A 24,540-nucleotide genomic window follows, 5' to 3' on the forward strand; every position below is an offset into this window, starting at 1 on the left:
GGGGGACGCTGCTCTCTTCTCAGCAGTGACACAGCTCCTCTTCGGCCACCCTCTGTCACCTGCAGCCACCTGGAGCCCGTCCCTCCAGAAGGTGACCTTGGCAGAAAAAGCCCGTCTTCCATGGGTAAACTGAGACACAGAAAGGCTCAGCCTGTGTTTAACAGAAAGGAAAGGCAGAGCCCACCCCCAAGGGCCTGTCCCACCACCCCACCCCGCCTCAGAGGGGAGACTCGGAGGGTCCGGCTGCATCCCAGTGCGCCCCAGCCCTGCCCCCCGTGTGCCAGGGTGACGGCAGAGCAGACCCCATGCCACCCAGCCCAACACAGGGAGGCGCCACTGCGTGTGCTGGTGGTGGCCCTAGACAGTGTCCCTGCAAATTAGAGGGGAGCCTGGGACCCACCCCACCTGAGATGGATGAGAAGAGGCCCCGGGAGATGGTTGTAGGGTCCGCAGCCCGGAAGACGCAGAGCAGCTGCCCGTCGGGAGAGGCAAGGGGTTCTGGGCCTCAGGGTGCCAGAGGGGAAACTGAGGTAGGCGCTAACTGGGTGGGTGGAGAGGAGGAGTGTGCAGGAGGCAAAACTGCCCCACCCCCCACCCCGAGCTCAGGCCTCCCCTTGCTCAGGAGCCCCGACCTGTCCGGCTGACTCTGTGGCCTTGGGCCTGCCCCTGCCCTCTCGAAGCCTCCGAGTCCCTCTGTGCGATGGGCTGAGCGAAGGGGGCAGCCCCTGCCTCCAGGAAGGCCGACGGTGTCCTGCCTGAAGAACCAGGCCCCAGCCCAGGTGCCCCATCCCCAACATCCTCACAGAGAGGACACTCTGCAAGTGGAGACTGGCCGGCAGACCCTGGGGCTTGGGTGTGCCCGGGGCTGAGAGGGGTCCGTCTGCTGGCAGGAACACGCTCCCGGCAGCACGTGGGTGGCCAGGCCCAGCTGCCCCGGGGAGAGGGTTGCGGCCAGCTCCCTGCGGCCTGGCCTCTGGGGGGGGGGGTCACCAGGCCGAGTCGGGGAAGGGCCTGGCCCTGCACAGCCATGGCCCATGATGTCATTTCTTAGAACCTCTGTCCGGCTCTGAGGGAACCGACCCCCTTCAGACCCCGCTGAGTCCAGCAGGACCCTGGGGAAGACGGCTGGTCTGAGCACTGAGGCCCCCCACGCCCCACGCCCCCCTCAGGCCCCTCTGGCTCTGCTGCTGACTGACCAGCAGGGACCCTGGGCAGAGGCCATGGGCCTGTGGGCAAGTTGCTTCCCTCCTGTGCTCCTGGGTCTCCTCACTTGTGAAATGGGGTCGGCACGTCCTGCCTGAGCATGGCCGGCAGCCTGGAGGGGCCACCGTGTGTCCCTGGGCAGGGACGGACCCCCACCCCCACCCCCACCCCCCGACTCCCGGCCAGCACAGAACGGGGCCGCTGTTGGGATCTTTCCCGGCCCACTCATCCCGGGGCCAGGCTCACCTGCTCCTGGAAGGGACCCAGTTCAGTGTAGGCCCCAGGGCAGGGGCAGGTGGGCCTGCTCACCGAGGGCCCCTGCGGGGTGGCTCACAGGGCCCTCGGAGCTCAGGGCACACTCGAGGTCACAAGCGTTCAGCTGCACACACATGGGCACCCATTCACGAGCACACATGGGCACACACGCACGGAACTGCCTCCAGTGAGGCTCGGGACCCAGGTGTCCACTCCAGCTCTCCACCAAGCTCGCACCCCCATGTCCTCTCTGCTCTGGGGACACACCTCCTCTCTGTCCTCAGGCATCACTTCCTCCAGGAAGCCTCCTGTGGCAGCCCCACCTTCCCTACCATCCCCCCAAATCCAGTGCCCTTCTGGAAAAAATGTCACTGTGCCTAAGCGTGGGTGTGCCCCTCTAGAAATTACCCAGGAAAATCAGGAAAATACAGACATGAGGAAAACTAGATAAATCCATGTCCCAAGACTGTTGGCATTTGGGGGTTCCCCTCCACCTCTCCTGCCAATGTCAGGTGGGCATCCTGGTTGAGGTGGGGCCTGTCTTCAACATAACTCCATGGTGGGCTCAGTCTGCACCCCAAATTCTCTCCTGCATGTCGGGGTCTCCCCAGCCCCAATGTCTGCCCTCAGGCCTCAGTCTCCTCTCGGCTCAGGTGTTTGCCACCAGGGACAGGGTCCCACGGTGGGGTGGTGAGAGGGGGTGCAGGGAGCTATGGCTGAACCTGAGCTAGGGGTAGAGGCCGGGGCTCCTCCTGGCCTTGAGGGGCCACCCCCCAGCACCCCCACAGGGTGGAGGTGAGCAGCTGAGTTTCCCACACTCTGCTCTCCTCGATCGCTGCCACAGAGACACTGCACCCGCCACTCTGTCCCGGGCCACCCCACATGCAGCTCGGCTCTGCCCATCTCTGTGCCCGCTCCCTGCGGGCTGCCTGGGCTCGCCCCTGCTGGGGTGAAGCGGTCGTCCCTCCCCAGGTGCCCCAGCTCTCCTGGGGACCCGGTGGCACCATGCACCCCTCACATGAGCACCCCCTCATGTGAGCATCCCAGGCCCCTAGCTCACCTCCCTCTGGCTGCTCCTGAAGGAGAAAGGCCACCTGCGGTGACCCAAGTTCAAGCTCCACCCCTCACCCACCTCCCTGTGGCCTCAGCAGCCTTGCTGTTCCCAGGACTGTCAGGGACAGGGGACAGTAAACACTGCCATTCCGGAGTGTTTCATCCTCGAGTCCACGCTGGCACGCGTGCCTCACGCCTCACAAATGCTCACGAAGGTCCACTCGCCCTCGTCTTCTTCTTCATCCCCAGCACAGGGCTAGCTGCCTGACTTCACACTGCCCTGGGCAAGTCACCTCCCCTCTGTGGCCCTCTGGTCCTTGTCTGTCACATGGGCACAGGGACACTCCCCTGCAGGGTCACTCTGAGGAGTCAGACAGCTGGTCCCCCCACCTGGTCTGAGTACACGCTAAAACAGTGGGACTCTCACCAGCCAGCGGCCGGCCGGTCCCCGAGGACAGACCCAGACCCCCTCACCCTGGGCGGCCGGGCAGCCCTCCCCGCTCTCCCTCCAGGAGCCAGGCCACCCGGGGCCCTGGCTGGCTGGTGTGGAGACAGTCTAGCCTTGCCCCTTCACCTCCCTGCAGCCTGGGTGCGGGCTCAGAGGCCACGGTGGGCAGCCTGGCTGGTGGAGGGTCAGCCCTGGACCCTGCCAGGAGCTGCTGGAGGCCCGGAGGGGACAGCACGGCATTTAGATGGCCCCAGCAAGGGCCCTGGTGCCTGTCCCTGTGCCTCACACCCTAGGGTGGCCCCAGGCTTGGGGCGATGTGCCACTGTGGGCCATCCCTGTCCCAAATTGCCCAGGAGACCAGCCTGGCCCCTGACCCTCCCCACCCTGCCCACTCCCCACAGCCTATACTGGAAACCCCCTTGCAACCAGGGCACCCAAATGAGGGGCAGCCAGTGCTTCCAAGGACCCTGCTGAGGGCACAACTTTTCCAGAGGATCTCGTCCCAGGCCTGGGAGAGACCTGGGCAGAGGCAGGCTGGGCGTGGCCACGTCCCCTTCAGACCAGTCCTGCCAACAGGGTCCATGCCAACAGCAGCCAGGGGCTGGGGGTGCCTGGCTGAGCGGAAGGTGTGTGGCATCACACCCACTCCCACTGTCCTGCAGCCATCACCACCCCCCCTCCAGAACTTTCCATCTTCCCGAACTGCACCCCTGGCCCCATGAAACGCTCCCCACCCCGCCCCAGCCCCTGCACCACCGTCTGCTCTGTGTCTGTGGGTCTGAGTCCTCCAGGGACGTCCTGAGAGTGGAGTTGCGTAGTCTCTGTCCTTCTGTGTCTGGCGCATGTCACGCAGAGTGACCTCCTCCGGGTCTGTCCACATTGTAGCGGGTGTCACGGCTCGCTTCCTTCCAAAGCTGAGCGATGTTCCCCGAGTGGCTGGACCACCTCGAGTGTGTCCGTCCTCCACGGACACTGGGCTGTCACCACGCTCTTGGCCATTGTGAGCAGTGCCACTGTGCACGCAGGGGCATGCCCATTTCTTCCCGCCTGCCCTCGACCGCTCAGGGGACGTGTCCGGCAGTGGGGTGGCTGGGTCCTGTGGTCACTCCATGTTTAATTTCTTTTAATTTTATTTATTTATTTTTAGAGAAGGGAAGGGAGGGAGAAAGAGAGAGAGAAACATCAACGTGTCGTTGTCTCTCACACACCCCCTACTGGGGACCTGGCCCACAACCCAGACATGCGCCCTGACTGGGAATTGAACTGACGACCCTTTGGTTCGCAGGCCAGCACTCGATCCGCTGAGCCACCCCAGCCAGGGCCGTGTGTAATGTTTGCGGGTACCTCTGCTCCACGTCCACAGTAGCCATACCACGTGCAACCCCAAGTCCCTCCTGGGCACAAACGCTACACTTTGCAGCCGGCCTGGGTGGGGAGGTGTGTTGGGCAGAGGTGGGCCTTGGCCCTGGACGCCAGGATTCTAGCACAGTGATGCCCCCATGGCTGTTTCTATGGGCGCATTCTCTCTGGACACCCCACTCTAGCCAGCTGGACTCTCGGGCCTCCTAGGCTGGGGATGGGCAGGACAAGCGCCCCTCGTTCTCAGAGCCTCAGCTGAAGGAAGGACCCCTCCCCAGCTGCCAGGGGCAGCCAGGCAGAGGATCTGGTCCCCCCAACGTTCCGGGTGCTTGTGTGCAAAGCCTGTCAGCCTGGAGCGGCCCTTCAGCCCCCCTGCCTCCCCCTCCCCGCCCCCTCGGCGTCCCCTCCCCCGCTGCCACTCACCTTGGATGGCGTGAGCCGGGAGCCCCGCGACTTTCCCACACTTCAGCCCCATTCACAGTGTTAAACGGCCCACAAAGGCCAGGCGTGTGCCTCAGAGGCCCGAGCTGCCATCTGGCCTGCACTCGGGGTGGGAGCCAGTGGGCAGGGACTTAACGCGGTTCATTTCGAGTTTCCCACAGCCACAGATCGGATCAAAGCTGCTGCAAGGGGGGTGGGGGGGAGAGGAGGGAGGGAGAAGGCAGCCCCGAGGCCCACCCTCGCCTTGGGCGACCACCCTGGCCATGGCGGGTGGGTGATCACTTGGGGCCCAGTGGGGGCTGGGTCGAGACTCCTGGCACGTGTCTCCTTTGGGCCAGGAGGAAGCTGGCTTGGAAGAGGGGCCGGGGAAGGACTCGGGCCCCAGCCAGCCACCCTCCCCGAGGCTGAGGATCAGGGTGGGTGGGGGTGGAGGGCCCCACCCGGTTTTGCCCTAGGCACCTACTGCCTGCAGCCAGGCGGTCCGGCCACGTGTGGGCTCCAGCTGCCTTTGGTTGGTGGGGGCTGTGGCCAGGGGCCCTCTCTCCCTGGTCACCTCGGCCCTTGACTGAGCGCCTCCTGGGAGCTGGGCCCCCGCTGGCAGGGTGTGGGCCACAGGGACACAGCCAACAAAGCCGTCCTGCCCCCACCCCGCCCACCCCCAGGGACACACCCAACACAGGCTCCCCCTCGGCTACAAACACGGCTCCCTCATCATCACCGCAGCCGGCCCATATGGACGGGCCACCGTGGGCGCCCGGGGCTGCCGAGCAGAGGGCTGAGCCTGCAGCCTCACACCAGGGCCACAGGTCTGCGGGAGGGTCCCCTCTCAGTGCTCGGCACCACCTGCCTCCGGACATCGCCCTGGGAACTGTGTCCCCTGCAGGAGAGGTGTGGGTGGGGGAGGGGAGGGCGGACCAGGTCCCAGAGGGTGAATAGGCGCGGCCCTTCCTCCTCCTCCACAGCCACCTGAAGGTTCCGCCCTGGGAACTGCCCCCCAACTCATCCCAATGGGGCACCAGCTGGCCTGCGGGGCTGTGCTGCGCCTTCTGCCCGCCCAGCCTGCCCTGGCCGTTCCGACACCATCCTGCCTGCTTCCCGGATGGGCCCTTCGCTGGGCAACCAAAGGCTCCTTGTGCGCAGTGGGGGTGGACTTGTGCTCACAGCTGTGGGTTGCTGCCAAGACCCCGGGTGGGGGGGCCCACTGGCACCCTTGTTAAGGCTCCGAGGCCCCAGCCACACTCAGGCGGGCTGCCCCCATGCTCCTGGACGTCAGGTCTGGCGACAGTGCCCTGCTGCCAGCCGCCACTCCCGTGCTGAGGCCCCCCTGCCCTGCCCACATCCACTGTGTCCCTTGGCAGTGCCCAGCCTCAGCTCCGCCCCTCCCCCAGTCCCCACAGGACAACTGGGCTCCTGGCTGCAGAATGAGAGGATGGCAGGCCCTCCCCTAGGGGCCCAGGGTGGGGCTGGTGGCCCAAAGCAGCCATGGACCCTCGGTTGGCCAGGCACCAGGGTTACCGACTTTCCCATTGGGTCCCTAGGGGGGCCATCAGGGCTGGCACAGCACCCTGCAGGCTCCGGGCCTGCCCTGCTCCGACCTGCGCATCTGCCACCCGACACCCCCACCCTCCCCTCGAAATGTCCAAGGAAAGCAAATCGAACGAGCGCCCACCCGGTGGGACACCCGTGAGCAGCAACTGAGAACCAGTGTCCTCCAGTGCTCTGCAGACTAAGGGTCAGCCCTCCTGCGGGGGGGCGGCTGGGGGGCCTCAGGGGCACCTGCTGGTTGGCAGCACCCCACATGCCTCTGCCTGACACCCCAAGCTGCTCCCTGGGGCACAGCGTCCTACAGGACTGCCTGGGGGCCTGTCTCTGCAAAGCTCCCTAAGTCCAGCGGGTAGAATTGGGGGCGGGGGGCACGACCACCCACATTCTAGCTCTGGAGAAGTCATGCGTCCCAGGCAACATCCTGAGAACTTGCCACAGAGGCCAGAAGGTGTGATCCTGAGGGTGTGGGTTCCTTGACCACCTGTGCACAGGGAGATGGAGGCGCCCGTGCACAAGGGTGGCCTCGCCTGGTCCCCCTCCCTGGGGCAACCGCAGGTCCCTGCGAGGGACGGTGCCCGGTGCCCTGGAAGCCGCCGCGTTAGCTCATCCTAAAGCTCTTCCCAAGTGGCTTCTGCCAGCCAGCAGCAGAGGGGGAGGAGGGGAGAGAGGAGGGCACGGGAGGGGAGGGGTCTCTCCTTCCTGCCCGCCCCCCCCCCCCCCCCCCCCCCCCCCCCCCCCCCCCCCCCCCGTCTCCGCAGCCTGGGAAAAGGCAGCATATTGAGGCGCGGGGCTCCCGGCGTCGGGCCCGGGATGCTAATGAGGACGAGCGTGTTCCCACAGCCCGGACATTGTGCCGCGCGGCCCACCTGCTCCTCGGGGAGCACCCATTGTGCCCGCGCCAATTCACAGGCAATTTAGCGTGCGCTAATGGGCCGGCGCCTTTGTGCAGCCCGCGCCCCCATTGGCCGCCGAGTGTGGGAACGGCCGCGGCGCCCGGGCCCCAGGCGCCAGCCCGCCGCCCGCGCCTATATAAGGGCCGGTCCGCGCCGCTCGGACGCGCCCGGCCGCCCGCCGCTCCCTGCTCGCCGACCGCCTCTCTCCGCTCAGGCATGGCCCCTAGCACCGTGGCTGTGGAGCTACTCAGCCCCAAAGAGAAGAACCGAGTAAGTGCGCCCCCCGCCGCGCGCCGCCCCCGCGCCCCGCGCGCCGCCCTCCGGCGGCCCTCCTGACGCCCCTGCCTCCGCAGCTGCGGAAGCCCGTGGTGGAGAAGATGCGCCGCGACCGCATCAACAGCAGCATCGAGCAGCTGAAGCTGCTGCTGGAGCAGGAGTTCGCGCGGCACCAGCCCAATTCCAAGCTGGAGAAGGCCGACATCCTGGAGATGGCTGTCAGCTACCTGAAGCACAGCAAAGGTGAGCCCGCCCGCCCCCGGCCGCGCGCTGCCCGCCCCCTCCGCGCGCCCCGCCGCGCTCACTGCCGCCGGTCTCCCCACAGCCTTCGCCGCCGCCGGCCCCAAGAACCTGCACCAGGACTACAGCGAGGGCTACTCGTGGTGCCTGCAGGAGGCCGTGCAGTTCTTGACGCTGCACGCGGCCGGCGACACGCAGATGAAGCTTCTCTACCACTTCCAGAGACCGCCAGCCGCGCCCGGCGCCCCCACCAAGGAGCCCAAGGCGCCGGCGCCCAGCCCAGCCAAGGCCAACGCCGCCGCACACCAGCCCTCCTGCGGCCTCTGGCGGCCCTGGTGACTCGGCGGGAGGTGCGGGCTGCAGCCCCGGGACCAGAGGGGCAGAGGCATCCGTCCGTCTGCGCCACCGGCGACTTGGACGACGGCCCCTTCTCTCCAAGGCTCGCTCCAGGCTGGCGGGCCAGCGGTAGGGTCATTCTCAAAGAATGTGCGTGCAGATTTCTTGTCTTTCAGGACAGCCGGGGCCCACCTTCTGCCAAGTGTCCGACCCCATGGGGTTGTTCCGTGTTTGCATTTCAGCAAGTGACTTCTGGGAAGTCCCCGCTGCCCGGGGTTCTATGACATTCGTAGGCATCGGGGGCTCAGCACCCCTGCTTGTAGAGGACTTTCTTCGGGCCCGTCGCCGCCGGGCGGGGGGGGGGCGGGGGGGCCTGGGGCGCGGGCGTGCCTGCGGCACATTTGCCTTTTGTGAAGGCGGAATTCAAGGTGCATCCTCATAGGAAAGCGTCAGCCGGGGTGGGGCGCGGAGGGGCCGCGCAGAGCCGCTGTGTGGGCCTGGCGTCTGGTCAGGGCACACGGCGGGCTGTGGGGGAGGGCGGGTCTCCGCCATGGTCTTAAAGGGTTCCTCTGTGGGTGGGCGCGCATGGGCCTGGCTGTGTACTCAGAATCTGAACTTTGGTCACGTGGGAGCCACGGGGCTGTTCTGCAGACTTCCAATAAAATCTGACTCGTCAGTCCTCTGCCGTCCGTCTTTTGTGCCTCACAGGTGTCCTCAGCAGCCACCAGGCATGCGGGGCTCCGGGGGTGAAGGGGAGGCGGCACTGTCCTGTGTGCCACCGTGGGTGGGCCCCTCTGGGCCATGGAAGAAGGGCTGGGTGCTGGCAGGGAGGCAGGGCCGGGCGGCACAGCTCCGCTGCCTGGCTGCACACCCCGCACACACAGGGGAGGCAGGGGAGGAGGCAGAGGGAGGGAAGTGCAGTGAGAGGAGGGGGGACGGAGAGGCAGCCTCGCAGCCCGAGTCACCCTGTGCGCAGGAGAGGGGGACGCACAGAGACCTGGATTTCCACCCCAGGCCTCTCACCAGCTCCTGCCAGTGGGGTGGAAGCAAGGTGACAGCTGCGGGGCTCTCCCAGCTCCGAGGGGACCCAAAGGCCACAACCTGCACGGGAGCTGCTGCTGCAACGGGAGGAGACGCGCGCCCCACCCTGACACTTCCCTCGAGGCCGGCCAGGGCACCCAGCCCTGGACGTGCTTCTGGGGCGCCTGCTAGGCTGGCCCTAGGTGGCTTCCTGGCCCTCCCTGCCGGCCGACCACGAGCAGAGGCTGGAACAGGCCAAGCTGGCAATGAACCTGCCAAGGGCCAGCCCTCGCTTTGGAAAGGGCACCTATTTTTAGGCAGGCTATAGGGTGTTGAGTCTGCAAGAATCTAGAGGCTTTGCCCCTGGCAGGCCAAGGGGCAAAGTCCACCCCGTGGGGAGTGGGAGGGGCTGGATGTGGGGCCAGAGGCATTATTTTCAGAGATGGAGGGCCCAGCTGGCCATTCCTCCTCCCCGCTCAGCACGTGTTTTCTATTCCTGTCCATCGCCCTGTAAGGGAGTGTCCAACAGCGCCCCCTCCAGGGCAGCCCAGTGCCTGCCAGGGGCCTCGGGGGTGATGCTGAGCAACGCCCCTGGGAGTGGTGGCCAGGGAACAGGGAGCCTCCTCTTCCACCCCAAGCGTGTAATGTGTGTAATGCGTGTGGGGCAGGCATACCAACCAATGGGGTGGGGTGTGCCTCCTGGCCGGGCTGGCCCACAGGCGTCCCACTGTCCAGGGTCCTGGGAATGGACCCTCCTCGCTCTTGCACCCCAGTCCTCCCCCCACGAGCTGCATGCACATCCACCCTTAGAAAGGGCCTTCAAGGCTGCCCCCACCCCGCCTGACGCCCTGGCACCAGCCCCCATGTGAATCGCCCTGGAGTTCTCTGCAAGGCTCTCAGGGCTCTGCTCCAGCAGCGTCTGCACGGAGGCTCAGGAGGCGGCTGAGGTCCCCAGAAACACGTTACCAACCTCGGGTCACCTGGGAGGCAGGTACCAAAGCCACCGGTGGGCGCTCTGTCTACTTCCAATGCTGGGTTCTTTCCCAAAGCACCCAGTGTCTCTCAAGGGGACCCATCCCTTGATGGTACCCAAGGCAGTGAGGGCTTCCAGATGAATGCCACATGTGTCCCTGTTGCAGCTTTGGGAGCTTTCTCAGCCTGTTCCTTGCAAATTCCCTCAGGCTCCCCTCCTTGCCAGAAGGCAGCTTCCTCCAGGCAGGCTCCTCCTCTAAGCTCTCTGAGAATTGGCCGCCAAAGCGAACCTCTTCCCTAGCTGCAAGTGCATCTCTCTCCCTGGACTAGGGGCGCCTGGAGAGGAGAGTCCCCAACTCCCCATCTGGTATGGGACTTTTGGCACCAACACCCCAGCATCCCTGGAAACTTAGGCGATGGGTCACACGCGCCTTCCCTCCCTTGCAGGAGCCAGGCTTTTTTCAGCTGCACTGGCGGAAAGAGGCAGGTCTGTGGTGGTCTGCAAGCCCCAGGTGCCCTCTCTGCCCTACCTCCAGAGCACTTGAGGTTAGCCCCTGGCCAGCTCGGCGAAAGAACAAAGACACAGTGCAGAGGGCCAGATAACAGCGCAGAGGCTTTGTGTCGGGCTCCATTTCGGGAGGGCCGGAGTCCTCCAGCCACCCAGACCACGTAGGCGGGCGGGACGGGGGCCGGCCTGGACGCCTCATTAGCATAATATATGCACGGGAGGCGTTTATCAGTCAAATATATGCGCATATATCTCCATGGCTGATGAGGCTGGCCGGGCACATTCAAAATGGCGGAGTGTGGAGCGAGAGGCAGCAGGAGCAGCGGGGACAGCCTGGACAAGAGCATCACGCTGCCCCCCGACGAGATCTTCCGTAACCTGGAGAACGCCAAGCGCTTCGCCATAGACATCGGTAGTCGCGGGCGGACGCAGGGAGCCGGGCGGTGCGCCGCGGGCGTGGGCGCGGGCAGTGGGGTCGGCGGCCCGGGGGCGGTGGCAAGGACGAAGGGCGGGGCGCGGGCCGCCGGCGCGCAGGGCCCGACGGGCTTCGTAGTCCGCGGGCCGCCGGCACGCACGTTCTTCGTGCAGGTCGGACTACAGCTCCCGGCAGGCGCCGCGCGACGGGAGCGGGGCAAGGCGGACCTTGTAGTCCCGCCTGGGGAGGGTCGGCTGCGCCGTGGGGCCTCTCGGGCCCCTGGGGTGGCTGTCCAGGCCGCGGCAGGTCGGGGGCCCGACGTCCGCGGCCGAGGTGCAGACGGGCGGCAGCCCCAGCAGTGGCCGCAGGAACCCCGGCGGCCTCCCGGAGCCCAACCAGCAGGCTCTGCTCTCATGACGGTGGCCTTTTGGCGGGAGTTTCGAGGGCCTGGGCATGGGACTTCAGAACCTCTGCTAGCCTCCGGTCAAAGCCCCCGGGTCTCCGGCGACCTGCTGGGGAGCCCCTAGGGACCGCTCTCGTCTCCCCGCCGCTCCCAGGCCCTGCCCGGTCCCCGGACGCCCTCCCCGAAGCCCGCTGTCACAGATGAGGACACGAAGGAGGAGAGGTCACCTAGCTGGTAGGCAGCCAGCACTCTGGGGCGCTGCTGCTCTGCCCGCGCCTACCAGCACAGAGAGCTTCCTGGGGACAGCCTCCCAGAGGGGGGCCGGGCGAGGCCGCCGCGGCGGCGTCTGGGTTCCGGCCTGAGCTGTGTCTGTGATTGTCCACCTCTGAGCGCGCCGTGTCTGCGGTCCCGCCCCAGCACCTGCACTGTGCCTGACCCGTGGATGCGGTTCAGTAGCGGGACTGAACCTTCTCTTCCAGAGAAGTCGGGCCATCGAGTAGAGCCAGCTGGCTTCTTGGCGCCCTTTGTATTTAATGCATTCGCCATGGCCCTGTTCTTGGAGATCGAGTCTCAGGCCTAGGGGAGGGTGGCCTCCAGGGAAGTGAGGAGCGACCAGTAGAAAGGGACCTGGCTGGGGCCAGAGCTCTCACCCACCTTGCAAACCAGGGTGGGCACCCAAGGGGCTGGGAGACTGACCCGGTGGCAGGTGTGAGATGGCTGCAGGCCACGGGGCTGGGGTTGGGGGGGGAGGGCAGTCAACGCAGGTCAGGGCAGGAGGTCCAAGGGAGGAAACCCAGCAGGGGGGGCCGGAGGTGGTGGGCCTGGGGGGCCAGCCCGGAGTGGTGTCCACCAGGAGACAGCTCTGTCGGCTCTGGCCAGCCCCTCAGCCACGCTGGGACCTGGCAGCAGGCCAGTGGGGAGTGAGCTCTGAGTCCTGGTCTGTGCGTGCTGTGCCTCCCTCCTCTAGTGGTTCTGCTCTGAGGGAACAAGTCGGCCTTCCGTGTGTCCGAGATGCAGCTGAAAGTGCACTCACCACGGGGCCTGCCTTGGACCTTCAGCGCAGCCCCCCGGGGAATGTCTCCAGCAGCCTGAGCCGCCTGCCGTCCCAGGCCAAGCCCAGGTGGGGTTCCTTGGTAGAGGACACGCAGAGGGATATTTTCAGAGTCAGTGTTTATTTTCTCTCTTGGAGATTTCCCTCCAGTCCGGGCCCCGTGCCTGGCTCTCAAAGATGTGTCCTTGTCAGTGAGGCCTTGTTTGTCAGCCCGAGAGTCCCCAGTTCGAGTGTCCGTCTGCAGTTTGGCTCGCAGGCAGGCTCTCTGTCTCCTCTGCCCCTGCTCGCACCTCTCCACCAGGAAAGCTCAGGGCCCTGTGCTCTCAGACAGCCCTCGCACCCAGTGGGCACCCAGGGCAGCGGGGCACCAGGGACGTTCACCTGTCCACACATACTGGACAGACAGTCGGAGGGTCTCTCAGGTGAAATGGCGGGGCCTGCTCTGCCGTGACACACGGTCCCAGCAGGGAAGAGCAGGTCAGAGAGGCAGCCGGGAGGACAGCAGTCTGGGGTGAGGCGCTGGCTCAGGCCTGAAGTGAAGCCAAGGGCTGGTCCTGTCTCCGGCAGCAGGTGGGCCTGGAGAGTGCAAGGCAGTGCCTGCACTGGTCGGGCAGGCCGGGCCGGGCAGGGGACGCCGAGCACAGCTGAGCTCTTGCTCCCTGAAGGCTCCCAGAGCCCTCTCTGCCCCGGGCGACTTGGTCTTCACTGGAGCCCTGGCCCTGGGAGGCAGCCCCGGCCGAGCCAGTGCTCCTGGCTGCACTGCTGGGCGCCAGCTCGGGCGGGGAGGGTGGTGTGAGTCTGGTGCCCAGGAAGAGCTGTGCCTGCGTGGACCGTGGTGTCCCTGGGCCTGTCTGCTGACCTGCATGCCTCTCGCTCACGCGACGGCGCTCCCTTGCTTCCATGGGGTCCGTAAGAAACCCTCTGTTTCCGAGTCATTTTGTGGCTCTGAGCAGGGCATTTCCCCTCTGGTCTGCCACCCACGGGCCATCACAGCTGCTGCTGTGCCTGGTAGCTTGGTGGGCACCCCCTGGCCAACCACGTGTGCTCCCCAGAGCACGGCCTTGAGAAGGAGGCTCTGGGAGGGCGTCCTTTTCCGCTGGCCTGCAGCAGCGTCCCAGGGGCCGGCCGTGTGGACAACACCTCGCCGCCCTCAGTGGCCCATGAAGGGCAGGCCTGCTGCTCTCGGGCCCCAGGCCTCGGCCGGTCTTGGTGGAAGCAGCTCCCACTGCCTGTCCACGCCGGGAAAGCCCCCGCCCCACCCCCACTTGGAATGGTCAAGCACGTGCTGTGCAGTGAAGCCAGTGGGTCCGTCAGCCTTTTTCTTCGGGTCACTTTCAGGATTAGAGTCTGAAACAGAATTTTTCTGAACTGCTAACGAGCACCGAGGTTGCCCTTCCTCCCCAGGATGCAGTGTGCAGGCGGCTCCAGGACTGGGGAGGAACACGCCTGTTCAAAGGGGCCTTGGAGCCCACTCCTTCTCCCCTGGTGCCTGGGGGCCTCTAAGTCCCAGTGGCCTCGGGGCCCCAGCCCATGCCCTAGTCTGGGACAGGGGCTGCATTCCAGGCCCGCCCATCCTGCCTCTCAGCATGTACATCTGCATCTCGCCTGCAGGTGGCTCGCTGACCAAGCTGGCCTACTACTCCACAGTCCAGCACAAGGTCGCCAGGGTGAGGTCCTTCGACCTCTCGGGCCAGGTGAGTCTCCTGGGTGTCTGGGGAGGCAGGCCCTGGGCTCAGCCCCAGGGAGGCCAGAGGTGCTGCCAGCCTGTGATCCGGGTCCGGCCCCCGCTTGACTCCCAGCTGCTGTGCCCGTGCTGCTCCCCCACGGCAGCTCAGGTCTGCGCGGCCTCTGGGGTTCTGGTGCTGGCACCCCTGCCCCTCTTCTAGCACCCTCTCCCCCCTGCCCTCAAACACCCACCAGGCAGGGGCACCCAAGCCACTGGGAAGCACCCCTTCCCCACCCGGGACCTGCTGCCAGTTCGGGGATGACAGGGATGGTCGGCAACGCTGGGTGGCGGCCTCCCAGCGTCTCCCCTCCCGTGCGCTCACACGCGCTGACCCGTCCCCCTTGGTGCAGGATGCAGAGCAGGACCGGGAGTCGCCCTACGAGATCTCTGTCCAGGAGGAGGTCACTGCGCGCCTGCACTTCGTCAAGTTCGAGAACACCTACATGGAGGCGTGTCTGGACTTCATCAAAGACCACCTCGTCAACACGGAGACAACAGTCATCCAGGCCACCGGGGGCGGGGCATACAAGTTCAAGGACCTCATCGAGGAGAAGCTGCGGCTGAAGTAGGTGGGGGCCCCAGGGCATGGGGCCGGTGGCCTCAGCCACTGCGCCTCAGTCGGGGACGCTGAGCCCATCTGGTGGGCGGCGTGTCCAGGAAACCCTGCACGGAGCGTGCACAGCTGTGCTGTTTCAGCACCCGGTGCTCCCCCGCCCCCGCCGCAGGGTTGACAAAGAGGATGTGACGACCTGCTTGATAAAGGGCTGCAACTTCGTGTTAAAGAATATCCCCCACGAGGCCTTCGCGTATCAGAAAGATTCCGACCCCGAATTCCGATTTCAGACAAATCACCCCAACATCTTCCCGTATCTCCTAGTCAACATTGGCTCCGGGGTCTCCATCGTGAAGGTGAGGCGGGGCTTCGTGGCACTGTGTGGCTCCTGCCAGTCGGACAGCCCCTGCCGTGTGTCTGAGCCAGGCGGGCTCTGGCGCTCACCACCAAGCCGCTTACAGAGCACCCCACACGCTGTCCGTGGGGAGCGGGCCCCGGTGTCCAGCCACAGCACCTGGCCAGCCTGCTCAGACATGGCCTTCGAGAGCGTGGTCAGGCGTGTCTGGGGGCACGCCTGGGCTACCGCATCCCTGGGAGCGACTGGCTGAGTGGTGGCTGGGGACCGCCACTACTGCGCCTGCCTCCTGCCCCCAGGTGGAGACCGAGGACAGGTTCGAGTGGGTCGGCGGCAGCTCCATCGGGGGCGGCACCTTCTGGGGACTCGGGGCCCTGCTCACCAAGACGAAGGTACCCAGTGGCCACAGGCATGCGCTTCCGGCCTTCTCAGCGGGGCTGGCACCTGCCGGGCAGGTGTCTGTGGGCAGCGGGGAAAGCGGCTCCTCCCCGGGCCTGCCCTGACTCTCACTCTCCGGGTCCCTGGAGGGCACCGCAGGGCCCAGCTCGGCTGGCTCAGCTCTTCCCCCCGTGGGCGTGGCGCCAGGGGCGGCCCCACTGCTCCCAGCACCTCAGCTGCCCCCGCCGCCTGTCCCTGCAGAAGTTTGACGAGCTGCTGCACCTGGCCTCCAGGGGCCGGCACGCCAACGTGGACATGCTGGTGCAGGACATCTACGGCGGGGCCCACCAGACCCTCGGGCTCAGCGGCAACCTCATCGCCAGCAGCTTTGGGAAGTCAGCCACTGCCGACCGAGGTACCGCCCCTTCGCGGCTCCCTCTCCCGTCTGCCCGCCGCTGCCCGCGGCTCCCTGCCCAGCGGCTGCCGGTGTCGTGTCCTCCCCAGAGTTCTCCCAGGAGGACATGGCCAAGAGCCTGCTGCACATGATCAGCAACGACATCGGGCAGCTCGCCTGCCTCTACGCGAAGCTCCACGGCCTGGACCGGGTGTACTTCGGCGGCTTCTTCATCCGCGGCCACCCTGTCACCATGCGCACCATCACCTACAGCATCAACTTCTTCTCCAAGGTAGCGCGTGCACCTGCCGCCCAGGGCCCTGCCCCCCGCACTCTGGCGTGGCCCTCGGCAGCAGAGCGAGCCCCCTGTGGGGCAAGGCGGGTGAGCTGCCGGGCGCCCTCTCCCGGCCTCTACCCCTCCCTCCAGTGAGGGCCTGGCGTCCTGCGCTGCGGCATACGGCCGTGTCTGAGTTCGGGCAGTGGTGAGCCTTCGAGGGGGCGCCCATCGCTGTGGGAGAGCCTGCTCCAGGGCCGTTCTGCGGGGCAGGGTCACAGGGTGACTGCGCAGGTCCCGTCAGAGAGGTCACCACCGGGCAGACTTGAGAGCCCCGCACCTGAGTGCATTTGCGTGGGGGCCCTGGAGGGCCCTGCAGTCTCCTGGGGCCGCCTGCTGGGGGGCAGTGAAGCCCAGTATCCCGAGCTGTGTGCGGGGCGAGGCCACTTCAGCTGCGGTGTTGCCGCCACAGGGGGAGGTCCAGGCACTGTTCCTGAGACACGAAGGCTACCTGGGAGCCATCGGTGCATTTCTGAAAGGAGCTGAGCAGGACAGTGAGTAGACTCGGCACCAGGGCCCAGGAGGTGGGGAGAGGGCGGCCGGGGGAGCCACAGCAGGGTCCTGAACACTCACCAATCTAGCCCGCCCTCAGCTTCCCCCTTCGGACACAGTGGCCCTGAGGGGCACATGGTGGCCTTTGCTGGGTCTCATCTGCCAGGCCCGCCCTTGGCTGTGACCCGCCCAGGGGGAGTAAGAATGGACTAGTGAGGGCAGGCATGTGACGTGCCCGTGCAGGGTCCTGTGAGCGGCAGGGACGCTGTGCCAGGGCACAGCTGTGTCCACGTTGCTGCTAGCCTAGCACGGCCTCTTTGCCCCGGCCCTGGCCTGCACTTTGGGAGAGGCCGCAGAGCGGGCAGCAGAGCCACACGCCTGTTGTTTGAGACAGATCCAAGGGGCAGTTTCTGAGAAGCTGCAAAAGGCCTAAGTGGCCATTCTGTGGGCTCCCTGCCGGTGAGGAACGAAAACACAGAATAAACTCCTGGCTCCCTGGGCGTGACTGGGACCCTCAGGCGGCTCATCCTTTCCCGGGCACCCTCGGAGCCCCACCTGGCGCCCCCCAGGCCGACAGCGGGCTTTTGTCCCCAGACCCAAACCAGTACAGCTGGGGAGAGAACTACGCAGGCAGCTCCGGACTGATGAGCGCATCCCCCGAGCTCTGCCCCACGCAGCGGGCGAGGAGCGGCACTGTGAGTACGGGCTGGGCCTGTCTGGATCCCGCACGGGGACCTGTGGCTTGAGTCTTCCGTGTCTGCCATGGTGCCGTGTCCTGGTACAGACATTGGGGCAGGGGCCCGGGGTGGGACTTGCTTTCTTTCTAGTCTCAGTCGGTCTTGTCATGTTTCTGGAATGTTCAGCAGGCACCCTGGGGACCTGCAGCCCAGCTTCTGGGTCTGCAGGGGGTGCGGAAAGGGGCCTTCCCAGGGCCGGAGATGCTTCACCGTAGAGCCCGGGTAAAGCCCGGTCCTGGGACCCACCTGGGCCTGTGCCCAGGGGCCGTGTCTGTCCAGTGGTTCGGGGGCACCAACCACAGCGTCAGCTTCCCACATGGGCTGTGCCCACCCTGCTACAGGCTGTCCCAGGCACACCGACAGCACGTCCCAAAGGGCACTTTCCTTGTTACCCGGTGAGCGAGGACTGCAAACAGGCCACACAGGCCAGGCAGCGGGTCTGGAAGCCAGACGGGAGGCCACCGCTGCCTGGCCTGCTGGGCACACACCCCTGAGTCCGCACACCACCTCCAGCGTGCCCAGCCAACGGGCTTCCAAGAGGCACAGCGCTCGAGGTGCGGCCACACGGCCCCCTGGGCTGTCCTGGGGGCAGGCAGCCCGGTCCTGCTCTGCAGTGACGGCGCAAGCTGTGCACCGTGGGTTCCCGCATGGGGCCTGGGGTAGAGTGTGGGGACCAGCCACCAAGAGGAGGCAGTCCCGGCATGAGCCCCTAAAGTCCATGGCAGGACAGGAGGCCTTGGAAGGCCCCTAACGCGGCAGCTGCTACCCCCTTTTCCACCCTGTGGAAACATCCCGGCTGCTCCCAGACTGACCACGTGGCCACCAGGGGGAGCCAGGACAGGCTCCCTGGTCCACACCGGTTCCCTGGTCAGAGCTCCCAGCAGAGAAGGGCCCGGGCTGTGCGTCGACGCGCAGTCATCACCGGCAAGGCTGGGGAGGGGCCCTGCAGCCTCACTTCCTACAGAGGAGACTTAGAGAGCTGGGGTGGGGGCATGACCACTCGTCCCAAACACGGGGGCTTGGCTGGCGGCGCTCACGGAGCGTGGCCGGGGGAGGCGGTTTCGGACTCGGGCCTGTGGTCAGCAGATATGCTGTGCAGGGGAAGGAGCTGGGGGCTGCACGTCCCCACGGCTCACTGTGGCCCTGGACTTGACACAGGGCAGGGCCGCCAGACAAGGGCGGAGTGTGGACAGCAAGCCCTGAAGAGGGGAAGTGAGGCCCAGAAAAGCAGCCATCATGTCTGGGGGTTCCTGCATGTGGAGGAGACAGGCCCAGGGCCCCCCGGCACCACGCGGGCAGAGTGTGCTGGTGTGGGCAGGCAAGGCCATGAGCCAGCGAGGGCATGACCTCGCCTGGGCGCCGACTCGAGGCCTGGGCTTTTGTGTTGGGACCTTGGACCCAACAGCTGGGTCCCACAGTCCGAGGTGGGGCGCAGTGGGGTGGGGCCCTGAGATGGGAAGGACGGGGCACCCGCTCACTGCACGAGCATCCTCTGGCCGACGTCTCAGCACCTCATAGGAAAGCCGGTTCCAAAACTGGAAGACCTCCTTTCGGTGTTGGAGAAAAACTGGTGTGGACGTGCCCACCTGCCTCTTGCCCCCCAGTTTGACCTGCTGGAGATGGACCGACTGGAGAGGCCGCTGGTCAACTTGCCGCTGCTTCTGGACCCATCCTCCTACGTGCCTGACACAGTCGACCTGACTGACGACGCCCAGGCCCGCAAGTACTGGCTCACCTGCTTCGAGGAGGCGCTGGACGGGGTGAGGGGCGTGCACTGCGCCTGGAGGCCCTCGCCGTGCCCCAATGGGCATGGTGATGGCTGGGGTTTCCAGAAGCCAGCCCGGCTGGCAGGCTGGGAGGCCAGCTCTTGTTTCCCGGGCCCCAGTGCGGCTCTCGGTGGGTGGTCAGGACAGTGTGAGCTGGGACGTGGGACCAGGGAGGTGCACTTTTTGTAAATGAGCCACCTGGCTGGGTCCTAGGTCGCTGTGCAGGTCCAGGTCCAGGTGGGCCGTGGCTCCAGCTGCGGAGCCCCATGGGAACAGCTGCCCCTCCTGAAGCCCCTGAGAGGCCCCTGCAGTCTGATTTCAGTGGGGGGCTCACGCCCTGCCCTGGACCTCGCATGGGTTCTGCAGACGGCCCAGAGCCTCCCGACTTCCCTCCCAGGACAGAAGCGGCAAATTGAATCGGGTGATGTGGGTCTGGGCCGGGGGTCAGAGTAGCCGTGACCCTGTTCCCCTGGCGCAGAGAAAGGCCCAACAGACCAACCCAGCAGGCGGACTGGCCTCTCACAGCCACTTCCGTCGACACCCCCCATCTGTGTGCGGGGCGCAGCCTGAGCTTCGCTGACCGCTCTGCCCCGCCAGGTGGTGAAGCGCGCCGTGGCCAGCCAGCCGGGCTCCGTGGACGCGGCCGAGAGGGCGGAGAAGTTCCGCCTCAAGTACTGGGACAAGCTGCAGACGCTGCGCCTCCAGCCTTTGTGAGCGCCCCTCCTGCCCCCGGGGTGACTGCGTGCAAGCAGCCCCACGTGAGGCGCCCGCAGCACCCTTGGGTGTGGGCGGAAGCCACCCTTGCCGGGGAACGTGCATTCACACGGGGGGCTGGGAGCCAGTCCTGGAGTGCCCGCTGCGCCTGGGTGCAAATCTCCACACACGTGCCCCGGGGGCGCCCCCCTCTGCTGCTCTCAGCACCGGGACGCTGCGAGGGTGTCCCTGGGGGCAGATGGGGTGGCACCACTGACACCAGACAGCGTGTCCACCTGCTCAGCCATCTTCTGCCTGGCTCTGTCCCCAGTGCTTACGGGACCCTGACCGTGCGCAGCCTCCTGGACACTCGGGAGCACTGTTTGAACGAGTTCAACTTCCCAGACCCCTACTCCAAAGTGAGTGCCACCCCTCCGCGGGGACTGGGGGGGCCAGACCCCGGCCCCTGCCTGGCAAGCCCTAACTGACAGTGCCGGTCGCAGGCCACATCCCAGAGCTGATGTGTCGGTGCCCTGAGGGCCCTGGGCGGCCCCTTGGTTGTCAGACCCAAGGGGGAGCTGTAGGTGGAAGGCCCCGTGGAGACCCTGGAGCAGAGGCACCTCCTGGGGGCTCTGCTCAGAGGCCAGTCGGGGTGGGGCTGTGGCAGGGGTGGGTCTTCTTGAGTGACAGGACTGTGCTGTGGGAATTTGGGACAGGCCACCTGTGTTTTGACAGAGGGGCCCCCCACAGCCGGTGTCCTGGACTCCAGTCCTGCTCCCAGGAGGGCCAGCTGCCCAGAGCCTGGCAGGGCTGCCCTGGCCAGGAGGCCCGGCATGCGGAGCTGCAGGCAGGGTCTGGGTCCCTGGGCACAGCGATGCCCACCCTTGGGCCTGGGGTCGGAAGGTCTGCTTGCAGGATCTCCCAGTCGGGGCAGCGCGTGCCATGGGGGTCCTGGCCCTTCCCCGCCTCCCTGGGTCCTGAGGGGCCCTTGCGCAGGTCTGACGTGCCCGGTGCCCGCACCGCAGCCCCAGGCACACCGGTGCCGTGAGCGTCGGCAACACTTTAACCCGGCTGGGCTCGGCTTGAGATTTTACTTTTAGAGACGGGGAAGGAGGGATAGAGGGGAGCTGCACTGACGTGTGACAGAAACGTTGGCAGGCTGCCTCACACGCACCCCGCACCTGGCCACAACCCAGCCACGTGCCCCGACTGAATCGAACTGGCCACCTCTGGGTCCACAGGCCGGCGCTCGGTCCACTGAGCCCCCCACCCCTGCTACGTGCCCCACCAGGGCTTGGCCCAAGCATCCTGCCCCCTAGAGCAGCTTGCAGCCCGGGACAGTGCAGGCCTCGGCCCTCACAGCACAGGCCTCGCGTCCCGGCAGGTGAAGCAGAAGGAAAACGGCGCGGCCCTGCGGTGCTTCCAGCGGGTGGTCTGCGCCCTGGACGCGCTGGGCTGGGAGGAGCGGCAGCTGGCCCTGGTGACGGGGCTGTTGGCTGGGAACGTCTTCGACTGGGGAGCCAAGGCTGTCTCCGAGTAGGTGCCCGAAGCCCCACCCCTCACTCCTGGGCCCCACCCCTCCTGGTAGCTGGGGCCAGTCCTATGAGCACCCCTCCTCACCCAGCCCGAGGGTGAGGGGCCCCGCGTCCCAATGGACTCACTGCTCCTTGGGGCTTTGGGGGCACAAGCACCCTCGGAGTGGGCGAGGCAGTCCCTATCCCCAGTGCGATGCATCCTGGGTGAGGGGTGTGGATTTGGGGCTGTGGTGTCCCGAGATGGAAGTCCAAGCTGGTGGTCACTATGTGGCGTGGGGAAGACACCACCCTCAGTGTCTGAAATGAGGAGGTGCTCCTCCCCCATCCCCGAGGCCCTGTGGCTGAGGTTCTGGGGTTCCGTGACTTTGTCTTCTCCTCCCCTGTGCAGTGTCCTTGAATCTGACCCCCAGTTTGGGTTTGCGGAGGCGAAAAGGAAACTGGAAGGTAGGCCGCCCAGGGAGGCCTCCACTGGACTTGGCTCGGGCGGGGATGGGTGGTGAGGGGCAGCTCGCTAATCCTGTGCTGGGGGGCAGGCGAGGACTGACTTCCCAGGGCGCGCGGCGGGTGGTAGCTCGGCTGACCACGTGTCCATGTCCCCAGAGCGGCCCTGGCTGGTGGACTGCTATGACCAGTGGCTCCGGAGACTGAAGGTAGGCGACCCCTGCGCCGCATGCACAGGGCCCTGGCGGGGGGGGGTGTGTGGCCAGCACCCCCAGCTACCAGTCTGAGATGACCACTCCCTGTCCCGAGCCCAACTCTCGTGGGGACCGTCAAGGTGGCTGCTGGCCTTGGCTCGCCGGCCGTCTGGGCCAGCGGCTCTGGAAGAAGCCCGGAGCAGGCCCTGCCCTGGTGCCACAGCCTCGGCCACGGGAGTTCGGAGAGGGGAGGGTGTGAAATGCTTGGACACGCCTGTTCCCGACTGAACGCCCTGGTTTTGTCTTGCAGGGGCCCCCTCACAAATGTGCCTTAATTTTCGCAGATAACAGTGGAGTAGACGTCATTTTGGGAGTCTTCCCCTTTGTCAGGGCGCTTCTGTCTAGAGGGACCGAGGTGAGTGTGGGGCCGCACACGGGACCCTTGCCCGGCTCCTCTGCTCGCGGTGGGGTTGGCGCCGCTCCTCGGGGCGCGGCAGGTAGGTGCAGCGAGGAGGTGGCCTGGCCGCACGTCACAGGGCTCGGGCCAGCCTGGCCCCGTGCTCCGGGCCATCTGCGTCCAGGCCTCCGAGCAGCAGCAGGCGTCCAGAGCCATGTGTCCCCTGCAGCTCCGGGTGGGCGGGCAAGCAGCTTGGCTCGGGGCCCGGTGGTGGCCGAGGCCCCTCAGAAGCCCGGCTTGTCTGCTGCAGGTCATCCTGGCGTGCAACTCAGGGCCTGCACTGAACGACGTGACCTACGGCGAGTCCCTCATTGTGGCGGAGCACATTGCGGCCATGGACTCCATTGTCCAGTAAGCGTGGCGGGAGGCCGGGGGGCCCTGGATGGAGAAGGGAGCGCAGTGGGAGTCTCCCGGGGCCACCTCACGGCCCCGCCCCTCCCTCCCACAGCAAGGCGCTCCGAGAAGAGAGGCTGCTGCTGGTGCAGACGGGAGCCAGCTCCCCGTGCCTGGACCTCAGGTACGACCTGGTCTCCGCCCGCCAGCTCCTGGTCCCCCGGGCTGTCCGCCCTCCCTCCTCTGGGACCCCGTCGGGGCGTCACGAGCTGCTTTGGGCTCCTGTGGGGTGGGTGGGCCCTCCCTGGAGGCTCCGAGCTTGCGGACCCCGGTCACTCGGAGCCAGCGTGTGCAGGCGGCTGTCAGTCTCCCCGTCCGCTGCCGCTACTCCCAGTGTCCGCCCAAGCGCTTTGCCAGGCCCCCTGGTGACCAGCAAGGCGGTGGCAGGAAAACCCAGGAAAGGAACAGGCCCCTTCATGTTCACTGAGGCCCCGTTTTCAGAACGAGCTGCCTGCTCTCGAGGGAGACCCAGCTTCTGCTCGGCCATGGACTGAGAGCCCACGGGCCCCGGAGGGTGGGGTCTCTCTCCCCAGGGGCAGGCAGGGTGTGGCGTGCTCCCCAGGAGTCGCCCGAGCCCGCTCACTGTCCTCTTCCTCCCGAAGCCGCCTGGACGAGGGGCTGGCCTCGCTGGTGCGCGAGCGAGGCACGGACCTGGTGGTCATCGAGGGCATGGGCCGCGCCGTGCACACCAACTACGACGCGGCCCTTCGCTGCGAGTGCCTGAAGCTGGCCGTCATCAAGAACTCCTGGCTGGCCGAGCGGCTGGGCGGCCGGCTCTTCAGCGTCATCTTCAAGTACGAGGTCCCGGCCGAGTGAGGCGCCCCAGACCGTGCTGCCGTCTCTGGCGAGGACTGTGCGTGGCTGCACCGGGCACGCCCTCTCACTCGAGGGTTTGGGCCATGCGCCCCGGTGTGGCCCAGCTCCCAGCCTCAGCTCCTTTCTTCAGCCGTGTTCGTGGCGGCAGACGCGGCCTGTCCCATGGGACGGTGGCAGTGGAATGTATTTAACTGTTAAATAACCTTTTATACATATATTAAATATACGTACACACTGTGTCTGCGGCGGAGGGCACAGGCTCCAGGCGCACACCATATGGAGTTTCAGCAGTGAGACCAGAGCTGTGTGCTTGGCTGTGTGATCGCCGGAAGCCCCGCCCCTACTCCCCAGGGAGCTGAGCACTGCGTCCTCCCACCGCTGGGGCCGGGCCGGCATCAAGGTACCAGAGGAACGGAGTGTGCTCCTGCTGGGGGCCCATCGGACCACGTGGGTTTTGTCACCATGGCCCTGCCAATGGCAGGCAGGGGCTTCCTGGGCCCAGCCCAGGGGTGTCACCGGGTTTCGGGGCCACTGTCCCCAGGCTGCTCCCCCAGCCAGATGTGCCCCTTGGGGTGCAGAGCGGAGCTGCAGATGCTGTCACTGCAGGACTCGAGTTGGAGGCCGGGCTGCGGGGCGGAGCAGACGGTGCACGCTGCTCGGTTGGGGGTCCTGTCCAGGTGGGCTGTCTGGGGCACTGCCGAGCTGCCCCAGCGCCCCCGGGACCCCCAGCCCTGGAGGATCCAGAACCGGACTGGGGAGGGCACGAGGGCAAGTTCACCCGGCAGCCCCCACGGGGCTGGAGTGTGCTCCCGTTCTGCTGCCCTTCCCTCCTCACCACGGCCCCCACATGGCCGCTGG

At 66.6% G+C, this 24,540-nt stretch overlaps 2 protein-coding genes and 1 long non-coding RNA gene across 5 annotated transcripts; 2 read left to right on the plus strand and 1 right to left on the minus strand.

Annotated features, from left to right (window-relative positions):
- LOC118998173 (uncharacterized) lies at window positions 1–17,546 on the minus strand. Its single transcript, XR_005068820.1, has 3 exons — window positions 17,463–17,546; window positions 5,840–5,843; window positions 1–11 (listed from the first exon to the last, which is right to left on the minus strand). It is a non-coding gene; the product is annotated as an uncharacterized LOC118998173 (long non-coding RNA).
- On the plus strand, window positions 7,371–8,728 carry HES5 (hes family bHLH transcription factor 5). Its single transcript, XM_037062150.1, has 3 exons — window positions 7,371–7,467; window positions 7,551–7,716; window positions 7,799–8,728. The coding sequence occupies exons 1-3, from the start codon at window positions 7,414–7,416 to the stop codon at window positions 8,050–8,052; spliced, it is 474 nt and encodes a 157-aa protein (XP_036918045.1). The 5' UTR covers window positions 7,371–7,413; the 3' UTR covers window positions 8,053–8,728.
- Window positions 10,801–23,983, plus strand: PANK4 (pantothenate kinase 4 (inactive)). 3 transcript variants are annotated; one of them, XM_037062142.1, is made up of 19 exons: window positions 10,801–10,961; window positions 14,030–14,112; window positions 14,495–14,709; window positions 14,870–15,053; window positions 15,352–15,444; window positions 15,692–15,845; window positions 15,935–16,116; window positions 16,571–16,652; window positions 17,245–17,345; window positions 18,992–19,147; window positions 19,751–19,863; window positions 20,178–20,265; window positions 21,231–21,382; window positions 21,770–21,825; window positions 21,982–22,031; window positions 22,327–22,431; window positions 22,724–22,824; window positions 22,922–22,990; window positions 23,469–23,983. In XM_037062142.1, exons 1-19 carry the CDS (start codon window positions 10,838–10,840, stop codon window positions 23,680–23,682), a joined length of 2,322 nt encoding a protein of 773 aa, XP_036918037.1. In that variant the 5' UTR covers window positions 10,801–10,837; the 3' UTR covers window positions 23,683–23,983. The 3 variants fall into 3 exon arrangements, with proteins under 3 accessions (XP_036918037.1, XP_036918038.1, XP_036918039.1); XM_037062143.1 differs by having other exon boundaries at window positions 20,178–20,262; window positions 21,228–21,382; XM_037062144.1 differs by lacking the exon at window positions 10,801–10,961 and adding an exon at window positions 11,183–11,601 and having other exon boundaries at window positions 20,178–20,262; window positions 21,228–21,382.
- The last annotated feature ends 557 nt before the right edge of the window (window positions 23,984–24,540 follow it).

Source organism: Sturnira hondurensis, unplaced genomic scaffold (genome assembly GCF_014824575.4).
Source record: "Sturnira hondurensis isolate 20B ecotype Veracruz unplaced genomic scaffold, ASM1482457v3 Scaffold0013931, whole genome shotgun sequence".
Classification (NCBI taxonomy): Eukaryota; Metazoa; Chordata; class Mammalia; order Chiroptera; family Phyllostomidae; genus Sturnira; species Sturnira hondurensis.